At 37.8% G+C, this 12629-nt stretch overlaps 1 protein-coding gene across 2 annotated transcripts in view; it reads right to left on the bottom strand.

The window, feature by feature from the left end:
* Nucleotides 1-12629, bottom strand: part of LOC306856249 (Krueppel-like factor 8) — a 42103-nt gene that overhangs the window by 28166 nt on the left and 1308 nt on the right. The window contains exon 1 of one of the 2 annotated variants that reach the window (XM_079395406.1): nucleotides 11624-12067. The exons of the other annotated variant lie outside the window; for it this stretch is intronic. Coding sequence (XP_079251532.1) covers nucleotides 11624-11650 — 27 coding nt within the window. The 5' untranslated portion in view covers nucleotides 11651-12067. Of the gene's footprint in view, nucleotides 1-11623; nucleotides 12068-12629 lie in introns of those variants that run through there. 2 annotated transcript variants of the gene reach the window in all.

Below are 12629 nucleotides of genomic sequence, written 5' to 3'. Positions count from 1 at the left end.
GGGGGGGGGACTAAGGTCTCTGGTTGTGTATGCATGTGTGGATCTGTGTTTGCGTGTACATGTTTGCCGCTGCTGTTTAAATATGTCAGAACAGTGTAATTTAATGCAGTCTGTTGGGGCCTGGGGCACATCTTGTTCCGTGTACCAGCCAGTGCTGTCACTGCGTCCCTCCATGTAATCAACTCATCGGACCAAAAGCAAAAGAAGAGAAAGAAAAAGAGTGAGAGAGAGAGAGAGAAAGGAAGAGGCAGAAGGGGAGGATACACATGTAAGGTCACAGCTGCATGGGGTGTGTGAGGGGGATGAGCAGGCAGAGGGTTTGGTGACACACACAGAGCACAGGCTGTGGTGCAAGGACTCTGTCCAACCCTCTGGTTCTTTCCGTTAGCCTCTTAAAGGTACAAGGCCTCCCTTTGGCCAAAGACCACCCTGTGTGTCAGGCTTCTCTCTGTAAAGCACTATGCCCTTAGAAAGTACTGCTGTGGTACCAGTGATAGTTTCCGATGGTAATACCATTGCACTTTGATATAAGTCTAGATTTTGTCAACTGCCATAAGCTCTGGCTCACTTTGCTGCTTATTTTAGAATCACTGCACACTAAAGGTAGTGTTCACATGAGTGAAATTTCGGCAAGGTTTTGCAGGCAAAAAAGGTCTATTGTCCATAGTGTAGCAATGTATGAAGCACAGCTCACATAGAAGTCACTTTCAAACAAAGCAGCTTTTTCACTGCACACTAAAGGTAGTGTCACATGAGTGAAATTTCAGCAAAATTTTGCAGGCAAAAAAGGTCTATTGTCCATAGTGTAGCAATGTATGAAGCACAGCTCACATAGAAGTCAAACCAAGCAGCTATCTTTTGGTCTATGTAGCATGTGACAAACTTAAACCAGTCGCAAAATCTGTGTGGGGAAACGTTTTGCAGTCACATGAAATTGAAACTAAATTGACTAGCTTTCTCCCGTGAAGATTTGCCAAACCATGGTAAATGTCAGCACTGTAAATGTGACAACGATGAAATTGTTTAACCAATATGTAAAGTAAAATGTATATTTAATGTAAATTTATATGTAAATCTTTACGGCAGAATTTTGCAACACCGAAAATTCAAAAGCCAGTTCCTTTTGGGTCAGCACATGGGTTATGATTACAAAAAATAGGAAATCTTTTGATTCAGTACTGCATCTCCCCAAAGCAGAGACTTCGAGACTGGCCTTGAGTGAAGCTGCTAGGCTGCCTAAAACTCCACCCTTCCTCTTCAGCAAGATGTGTGAGACAGCGTTGTGTCACCCTCACACACACATGGTGGAACAAAAGGGCTGTGTGCAACAAGAAGGGCCCTGGCTCAGAAGACTCTGCTGGGGGATGAAACAAGAAGCATCAAGCAGCGAAAAGAGAACCGTGGGAGTTTTTGAGGTGGGAGTTGAGACCAATGTAAGAATCACCTGAATAGGCCAAGGCCAACAGAATGGCTGAAGCAGGAGACACAGGGCTTACAAAGGGTCTGAAAGAAGGACACCACTACTTTAACACTTCACTCAGAAAAATGAAAATTCTATTATTATTTGATACTTTGCAATCTTACATGACACATACACTGTGTGTTCTTAAGTTATTTTGATGAATTCTGGTCTGTTCATCACACAAATCAAAGCCATTATTTACTGAACATCTCCAGAGTAGCTCTCAAATCATGGCACCATTGATGTCAATGAGGTTTGGCCACAAGACAAGGGGTGCTTCAATCAACCAGGTTCCGATCACTATCTGCTGGTAATTGCTCCTATTGATTCACTGTGATTGGTGATCTCTCAAAAAATATATAATTGAAATAAAATTAATATTATTAATTAATAAAACCCCTGGGTTAGAAATTAACATCAATCTAGCATTAAGCATTGTAGGTTCTTTCTTAATAAGCCTATCTGTCTGAATAATAATTGTTGTGTTAGCCTCTCTTTAAAAAATATTTTATATGAATTATATATATATATATATATATATATATATATATATATATATATATATATATATATATATATATATATATATATATATATAAATAAATGTTTTTTTTATTTTTATTTATTTTTATTTGATCAATATACAGTAAAAGATAATGCTATAAAATATTATCACAATTTAAAATAACCATTTCTATTTGAATATATTTTAAAATATAATTTATTCCTATACTCCAATCTTCATTGTCACATGATCCTTCAGAAATCATTATAATAGGCTGATTTGGTGCTCAAGAAACCTCTTATTTTTATTATCATCAATGTTGTACTGCTTAATATTTTTTATAAACCATGACACATTTCAGGATTCTTTGATGAATAGAAAGTTCAAGTAGTACAAAAACAAATAAATAAATAAAAATCTTTAGTAACATTATTTTTGCTGACAATTTTGATCAATTCAATGCATCTTTGCTGAATAAAAGTATTAACGTATGAAAAAAAATCTGATCAGAACATGCCTATAACATGATAAAAAGACAGCTTCAAATAGACCCTATGGTCAGTGATTGGTATTTCTTCCAGTAAAAAAAACCCCGATCAGAGCACCCTTACACAAGACATGAAAAAAACCATACCAAATGGTATCAAACAGCAATAGCATTAGCACTTTGTAGTCACAAAAGTAATTTTGAATATAGTGCTATTTCAAGGTGTTTTTGGTCCTTTTTGAACCTTGTCAGAGTGGTCACAATAAACAGAAATTTCTTCTTGTGTGTTCCCCTGAAAAACTAACAATAGGAGTAAATAACGACAATTGAAATTTTTGGCTGTACTGTTTCTTTAAGAACACCAATTGTGATGGCTAGGAGTGTACATTGGCTGCAAATAAATTCACACTCGTAGGACTGTCTCTTTATGGTTGGCACAGTCACCATAGCAGTGAACTTGGCCTTATCTCACCACACCCTTCTGACGCAAACTCTGCTGCTACTTCCCATAGGCAGCCCTCCCTACCCTAAAACACACTCACACACACACACACACATCAGTCCTAACATGCTCATTCCTTTACCTCCAGTTCTTTTACTCAAAAAAGAAACATCTGTCCTGCATACATGCAGTAATGAAGTTTCTTCACATGATGCTCGGCTGAAATGTAGCCTTGGTAATGTGATGCAAACCTCAACGTCTCAAGCCATTTACTGTCCGTGAAGCAAATGAGCACCCAAGACAGGAAGGAAGAAGTTTCTCTCTCTCTGAAAGCCAGCTCATCTCTGCTGCAGAGCTGCACCGAGAGAGAAAAACAGCAAGAGAGAGCTGGTGATGTCAACTTTAAAGGCATAGAGTCAAGATGCAATTCCCAAAGAACATACCTGAGTGGATAGTCTGTACTTCCCTTGGAAGAATTTGTTCAAGACGGACACATTTTTGCCTCACTCCTTATAATTAAGCTACAGTAAAAAGCTAATGCAAATGTCCAGCATTTGCATACATTTAAAGGGGGCAACAGGAAAACAAAGCTTCGCAACTAGTTTTCCAAATCACGTAATTTTCACATTCTGAGCAATGACTTGCATGCTGTTTCTAACATCAATAGTCACACACACACATTGAGACACACCCTCCCCACCCTGAGCACCCCACCCCCGCTCCCTCTTTTTCATTGCAGACAGTTTGGCAGAACTGCAGGAGTTGCTATGGGGACGGGATTCTTTCCCTGGTTAATGATTGTGCCGCAATGGTAGGGGGTCATTCTGTCACATCGCCTCTAATCTGGGGAGACATGGACAAAATCCTTACAGTCCCGTACCACACACACAAGCACACCCCAGAGCCCCCACTCAGGTAAAACCTCACCTATAACTTGTTTTACTTCCTTTAGGTCTGGGAGCTAAACCACGTAACGCTGCTTGTCCCCTTTAACCTCTCAGTCTCATTTTCCCTCCAGCCAGTGTGCTGGTGCCTCACTTCCTCTGCTCTCTTGGACAACCGAATCCTCCTCGGGCTGCTCTCAAAGTAAGAAAAGACCTTGATTGTATCTGAGGTACATTCGTTTCTGCTGCCACCAGCAACATACATAAACTCTTAAAAAAAAAAAAAAGTCCAGCACATTCTCAATGCTTTTGCTGAACTTAAATCTCATTTTTATTTCAAAGCAACATGAAATAAAATTTGCCTTATTTAATTCTAAGGATGCGCCATTACCAATTCTTCCAAAATGAGTACGAAACCAATACTTTAATTTTTGGTACTTGCAGATTACAGATTTCTGAGACCTGTATTTTCATTGCATTTGTAATTTTATTTAAAAAAAATAAAAAATAAATGGTTAGAGAATAGAACCGTGTTATACTGAAGAAAAATGTCATATTTGATAGCGTGCAATAGTCGCGATGCAATATATAATAGCAGCCAATAGATAAAAATGCAATATTCGTTTGCAATATTTCTTCTTCTAAAATCAATTTAAATTGGTTTAAATTAAAATATATTTAAAAAAATTATACAACCAACATATGCTTCAGAAAGAGCATCACTACAACTTCTGAAAATGAACATAAAACTGCATAAAACAAATTGGACCTTATTAAAGGGTTAGTTATTTCACCCAAAAAATTTAAATAGCCTGTTTTACTCACCCTCAAGGTATATGGTGTATATGACTTTTCTTTCAGACAAATCCAATCGGAGTTATATTAAAAATGATCCTTGCTCTTCCAAGCTTTATAATGGCAGCAAGCAGGTGTTTTTTCAACATTGCAAAAGAAGTCAAATAAAGCGTATCCGTCCATAATAAAACTGTGAATAAAGGCCTTCTGTAGCGAATCGATGCGTTTTTGTAAGACAAATATCCATATTTAAAATATTTAAAACACTTTTCTCTCACTTCCACTAACTGTCATACATGCAAGGCGGATGGCATATACATCGCGCGTGCCTCTTAGATATGCTAGTTTCACGAGTTTATTTGCAGGAGCAAAGGAAGCAAAGTTTCCATACTTCAGCACCAGTCTCCTCTTGGCTTTTATCGAAATCCTACGACATTCTTCTTTACAAATCCTAATTTTGTGCTTCTAATTCGTGACCAGCTTTTTGTTTTGCTGTCTCTCCTCTGCGCTTCCGTGTTCATCAATAATCACCGGCACGTGTGCTACACCTACGTCATCTGCCAGAACGGCTTCCGCCTATGACAGTTAGTGGAAGTGAGAGAAAAGTGTTTATAACATTTTAAAAATTGATATTTTTCTTACAAAAATGCATCGAGTCGCTACAGGAGGCCTTCTGGATTCACCCCCCGGAGCCATGTGAGGCAGGTTTTATTAAGGATGCGCGCACTTTATTTGACTACTTTTGGACTGTTGAAAATAAAAACACCCGCCTACTGCCATTCTAACATTTGAAAGAGCAAGGATCATTTTTAATATAACTCCGATTTGATTCGTCTGAAAAAAGAAGAACGTCATATACACCTAGCATGCTTTGAGGGTGAGTAAAACATAGGGTAATTTTCATTTTTGGGTGAACTAACCCTTTAAAGCCTGATGCTATGGATTGTTGCCAAGAGGGCGCTCTCGTGCTGAAACTACAAATATGCTATTTAAACTTTGTGGAAGTTATTTGTAATTTTATATTAGGCATAGCCTATAGAATGGTGTATTTTTATTCCGTTTTGTTAATAAAAGTTCTATGATTTATATATAGGCTAAGTTGAGTTTGAAGTTGTATTTTGTTGATGCTTGAATTGCCGCTAGTTTGAAAGTGAAAGTAAAATGCGCACATCGCTTTTAAGCTGTTTAGAAGTGAAGGAAAGTGAGGAAAAGAGGGAAAACTCAAACGGACAAACAACGAACAATTGCTTTATGCCGAATTGCCGCTAATTTGAAAGTGAAAGTAAAATGTGCACCCCGCTTTTACAAGCTATTTACGGTACTACCGGTGTTGTTACACGTCAATTAATGGGTGGGGAAATTTCATCACCGTCACAACCTTATTGAACACACGACTAGGGATAAGCGATTAATTGCATTTGCGATAATATAGCGATATGAAAAAACGTGATTTTTCAACCGCAGAGGCTGTGATTACACTCTGTCACATGACACGTGAGAGTAAAGAGGTGTGTTCGACTTGAAGATTGATCGGTGTATGACATCAAAGTACGGCGAGAGAAAGCATAAGGAGACGCTCGGTCTCTTATAGCTCTCGCAGTATTTGATGACACACAGCGATCGGTCTAGCTGAGCTGCTTCAAGTTGAACACATCTAAGCAGTCTTCTGAGAAAGCATCAAGTTGGCACGCTATGTTGCCAAGTCCGGAGTTTGCGGTCTTACATATCATGCAGAATTGACGCACTACATGTAAATGATATCCTCGGTTGTATTTTCCTGTCAAAATAACAGAGTTCCTTTGGAATTCTTCATCTTTTAAGAACTGCCGGGTTTTCTGGTAGTGGGCGGGACTAATGTGCAACCGGCAATCTCATTGGCTGGCGCTCACCTATTATCCTCCCTGTTTTGATTTCAGCGCATCAGTTCGAGTGAACGCAGACAACCTGATTATTATTCATGAACCCAGCAGCTCAATAATCCTTAGTGCGTCTTATATTGTTCTTATTAGTAGTAGAATTCGTAGTAGTTTTATCTTATCAGTATTATTTGTAGTTTTTTCCCCTCCTTTTTTTATAGAAACACTAAATGACAAACAATACCTTAAGCACCACCACCAGACCTAAGTTCAGTCAACATGACAAATATGCATTCATACATGGTTATTCTAAATACTAAAGTTCTATCATCATTTAATGCTAAATTATCATAATATCATATAATGTTTGACTGACTAATGCTAAGTGAGATATAAAAAAAAAAAAAACTGTGCCATTTTCCAAACATAAGCTTCATATATTCATAAATATATATTCATATATATATATATATATATATATATGTATATCAGATCATTAACATTAGTCTGGTGAGTAAAAAATTACAAGCCAATGTAGTTTCTATTGCCAAGTAGAGGGTTGATAATATTTACAATAATCAATTGAATTTGATAGGTGTCTCTCACATTGTCCCACAGAAACATTAAAATAGTGTAGATTAGTGTACAATGTTTTATAATAATAATTTATTCTATTTAGTGACCATTTCATTCATTTAACATATTTAAAATTGGGGGCATCCAAGTTATTTGACATATTTGAATTTTTTTTTTTTTAAAGTAACAATAGTTACTTTCCCTGGAAATGTGTTTATTTTATAATGATGTAACTCAGTTACTGTTTGTGAGAAGTAACAAGTAATATAACTAATTACTTTTTTAAAGTAACGTGCCCAACACTGCATATTATAAAATTATTTATTACTTGTCTTTGTTGAATAATACAGAATATAAAACTCTTAAAAAAAATAAATCGCATATTAAATCGCAATATTAGTAAAAAAATAAAAAAAATAAAACGCAATTAGATTATTTTCCAAATTCGTTCAGCCCTACACACGACTATGACAATATGTGGTTCATCGAATTTCTTCAGGCCTTCTCGGATATTTTCACTATAGTAAAGTACATTTATATTGCAATGCTAATCGACGTAGTATCCTACACAGTGATATAGGCTATGGAATAATAGGTTGATATGTTTAAATAAAACTTTGACCACAACTTTAAAAAGTACTAAATTACTCATTTATCACAAACCATTTCGATATGTTTATCACAATATGTACATTTGCGATATTTCGATTGTTTCGATATGTATTGTGCAGCCCTAGTCGAGAAACCAAAAGCATATGAATCATATTACATGGCTTAATTTGTTTAGTAAACAGATGTACTGGTACTAGTATCTGTAATAGTAGCATTGGTATCATTCAGTGCATCCCTATTTACTTTCTTAATTCATGTTAATGGTCATATTGCGTTATAATTGAAAAGAAACTATCTTTTCAAAAGTAATATGTTTCTTCCATCTCTAAAATGATGCCACCAAACCCTCTTATTTTTCATTTTTTACGATTCACCACTTTTCAGGATCCAATCAAAGTCCCACCCCACTTTTCTCACTGAATAACCTATTTAACTTGGAAATATGCCACATTACGGATGTAAAATGGGTTGTGAACTCTGCTTCAAAGCAGTGTTAAAAATAGAGGACCAAAAACATAACCTTAAATTTGTCCACTTAACTCACTAACTTAATATTGAGGGCCTTTCAGTAGCTCAGTCAGTGAGCTAAAAATGGTGGATATTAGTATAAAATATAGACTTATCAGAAACCAAGCTGACAAGAAACAGAACGGAATGAAGGGGCAGATGGTAAAATTGAAGTCAATGGTACTAAAATTGTCATCTTTCTGAGCTCAAGCTAGGCCTGGATTATTGCATTTAGTGAACTGTCATATCTACAGATGGCATAGAGGGCTGATTCATTTGTAATTTCCTTGAGAATATATATAATTTCCTTTGTCTCAAGAATACAAAAAGGCTTGAAACCCTTATAAAACCCCTCAGGAACCCTTATAAAACCCCTTCTTTGCTTCATAAGAAGCAGCAAATAATTTTGCTTCTTCTTATGATGCTGTTCAGAAACATGTGATATGTTAAATGCTAAAACGTACAAAAATGTGAATGCATCCGTTTGAAGCTTGTCAATTAAACCCCAAATATACTTTGATTTAATGCATTCACAAAGGTATGCATACACCCAACAAGATGCGAATTTCACCATTAGCACACCTATTTATTTATTTTTCTGAACTAATTAGTTAGTCCACAAGTTGCCAACAAGCCTGTTGTTTCACAGTCAGAAAAGAAATGAAGGAGACAGAACAACAACAACAAATTACTGGTAATGCAACGGCAATAAACACCTGCATTGATTTAAATAACTGCAGTTTAAACGCCTACAAAACATATCTTATCGCTCAGAACGTCTGGAGAGAAAGAGCGCAGTCACTGGACAAGTATTTTGTGTGCATGCTATCAAATGGAATAAGTTGAAAGAATAGATGTATATGCTCAACATTTCTTTAAAAACAGTGACTGAGACACGACTGGTCCCCAGCCAGAAGTAGAAATGAAGTTTGATTCCCAAGACTGGCCATAAAACAACTGGAAAAACTTCAGATCTACAGGTGCAATGTTGACCCCGGGCCGTAGGGTGTAAGAATATAAAAGGATTTTACACCTGACTAAGTGTGAGAGTCTTTTATGACCTTGTATTAGTGGATAATAAAAGACAAGCTAGACTGTCCCACCTTTATCTGTATTCACACTCTGTATTCAGAATAAGACCTAAACTGAAGGCGTCAGTGGCACAATGTCCTATTACCAGCCTGTCTAACTTCATAATATGGTTAACATTCTTGAGAATAGAGTAAAAATGATGGGCTTTTAAGAGGGACAATGGTCAACAAAGCATGTGATGTTGAGGCATTACACCATATTGTTGACTTACCTCAAACATCTAATGAGGAAGTGTCCTACTTTTATGATACAGAATCAGGTTTATACAAAACAGAACACTGACTAATTTGTGTTGCACTTTTAGAGCTAAGCTTTAGGACGGGTTAAGGGTGTGACGCTAAAGTGCAGTCAATAACACAAGAGGCGATTTAAGACAGGGAGTGAGAGGAACTGCTAGGCGTGCACCATTGCCACCCTGCAAAAACACAACCTCAGTCACACCCAGGGCCGTCTGCACCCTTCTTCTAAAAATAACTGTGCTCTAGGACAGTGGCAGTTCCTAACTGTCTCAACTCCTAAAAACAGATGCACTTTACATCACCCCCCAGCTAGTTGGCTTGATTAGGCTGCCAATGGATGCCTCAACCTATAACACCCTCCTGAAGCGATGTCACCCTGATAAAACCCAAAGGCTGAGACCTACAGAGGGTAGCTGAGTGTTTAACCACTTTGACCAAAGTTTGTCCATAGATGTTAATGATTACCAGCTGTCTGGCACACCCAGAGCACTCTCTGTTCCTCCATTGATAATGCCTCAGTCCACTCACCTCCCTGACTCTGTTAATAACAACTCATGCAGGAGACTCTGCTCCCAAGAATGAGTTCAGTTGCCGAATATGCCATATTAAAGGCAAAAGTGGTGTACAATTACATTAATTAGGCCTAACAGGTAGCTCTACAGAGGTAGAGTAGACTAAAAGATGCAACAGACCTCAGCAGGCAGGTCAGACCCCACATTGAATTTAATGCGGGTGAAATGAGGTACGAGATAGAAAGACGTTTCATCAGCTAAACAATCAGTATAGTGTTTGAAAACAGTACAGTCCTTAGAATGCACTGTACGTTTATCCCTTTCAGCCTTGTGTTCATTTCTGTCAAAAATTAAATATGGTGCCAGCCTGACTAAGGTCTATATTTTAAAAATTCATCTTTGTAGGGATGGATCAAAATGGCAAGATTTTTGGCCATTTTAATTAATATCTATCTGCTAAACATATCTAATAAGCTGGATGCTTTTTTTTTTTTTTTTTGCAAAATTGTTTAAATAAATTGAATATGTATTAATTAATTAGAATCATTCTTAACAATGCTTCTTTGCAGTAATGGATCAATATATCAGGTAGGCCAATTGCAAACTATTTGGCTAATATTGAGATGATAGTATCCAATATCCATTATTAAATTGATACATTTTATATTATATATATATATACACACACACACCTCTTCTGATCGGCCAATCACTGAATTCTGCTGTCAGATGTTTCTGAATAATGACATTGTCTGGGTCGTTGCAGTGTAACTGACCATTCATTCTGTAAATTATTCTGAAATGCAACCAACCGACCAAACAAATCACAAAATAACCCCTTCACATCGAAGACCCCTTTACAATATGCTGGGTCACACTGATCATCCTGTTAGGTCTTATTTTGAGACAAGCTGACCATACATATACAAATGCAGCCATCTCTAGATATCAGTTTAACCAATTTAAAAGTTCTAGTACATACTTCCGTGCAGCAAAAACACAGTATCAAGTACACTACAAATGTGACCCCCTCCTTACTTGGCATCATGGGATGTTCATGACAGTTTTCAGTAGCCTACAGTCCTAAACAAGCAGCAGTCTCTTGATAAACATTGAACTGCCGACAACACATTGATATTTAGCCTTTAACAACTGAAAGATGATGACAAAAGGCAACAGCATACAGCATCACAGGCCAGCAACAATATAAGTGAATTTCTTCATCCCATGCAAATGCAAGGCTGCTGTCCCTTTAAGAAAGCAGCTAAGATGGTGTCTCTTGCATTCAGCGCGCTTCCTTCCTGCCTTCGCCGCTTTAAAACAGCACTGCAGATAAGCGACGGCTCTGACAGATGTGCCACACACCGACTTTGTCACAAGTTGCACAAGTATTTCAAATGCACCAGCGTTATCGTTAGGAGGCTTTCGGATAAGCACGGGCTCAGAGCCGCATGCACAGGAGAGAAGTAATCACCAGCAGCTCAGATATTATCGGCTCATTACGGCTAACGGCGAGCAAACCGAAACCGGGTGACTGCTCATAGATGAGGAACTCAGGCGGAGTCCTGCAGAATGGAAATAGGACAGCGACAGCCGTCCAAAGCAACCGGCCGCGTTGCCAAATAAGTCGATAGCGAATGATAAACAGACTTACTTTTTTGTTCCGAGTCTCCGTGTGCATCTCGGTATCTAAGCGGCGGTGAAGGGGTGTAGTGGAGGGGGGGTCGATCGGATCGGGAGGGGTGATATTTGAATAACAGTGAGCTCGATGTCAGTTTTTCCACCTCACTATTAGAGGAGAAAGGTGCGCTCGTTGCCTCGGCGGATCACAGAAATCATATCCCCGGCGTCGAGAAATAAACCCTCTTTGCGTCGCCCCGGTCGGCTTTCAGTGTGTGTTTGTTGCCGTGTTTCAGGGTTGGGCTCGAGCTATGAGTCTCTCCTCCGCCTCTCCCTGCTGCTGACCCCACCCTGCGTCCCCACCCCTTCACTGTGTCAATCACAGCCCGTGTGTGTGTGTGTGTGTGCGCGCAGCCCAAACCAGCAGCGGCGCGCGCTACAGAACCTCAGAATCTTCATCGCCTAACCTAATGACGTCAAGTTGCACCGGATGTTCAGAGCTGAACTATTGTGGTCTTTTTGCATGAGTTTGAGATGATGCCCCATATGTGCATTCATTGTTTGCCTTGACTTTTGGCTTGTAAATGAGAATGGAAGATTACTTTGCTATAGTTTAGAGACAAAAATGCCCATAAAGTAAGCTAAACAAAAACTTTATTTAGGGCCCCATTAATGTTTTTTAAATTCTTTTTTAGTCTAAAATGCAGAACCTTTAATATAAGTAGCTGTATAAAGACAAAAGTCTATAGAGTTTTCAAACTGGGGTCCAGAGGCCACTAATAAACATAAAGAATTAACACTCACCGAACTTGATATGATTACAGTTTCATTCTGCATCTGTGGAAATGAGGAGACTAACAGTAATTATTTTATTCAACTGACAGTCTCAGTCAAAACAATTAAAATATATGGTTAACCTAAAACCAAATAATAAAGATCATTTATTTTGACTTTAAAATACCATGATTTTATTCAACTAATATATATACACACATATATATATAGCATATATGTATATTATTTGGAAAAATTTCCTTTTT

This window comes from Barbus barbus (assembly GCF_936440315.1).
Source record: "Barbus barbus genome assembly, chromosome: 36".
NCBI classification, from domain to species: Eukaryota; Metazoa; Chordata; class Actinopteri; order Cypriniformes; family Cyprinidae; genus Barbus; species Barbus barbus.
Note: the sequence above shows the minus strand (reverse complement) of the source record. Positions and strands in the feature narration are given on the sequence as shown.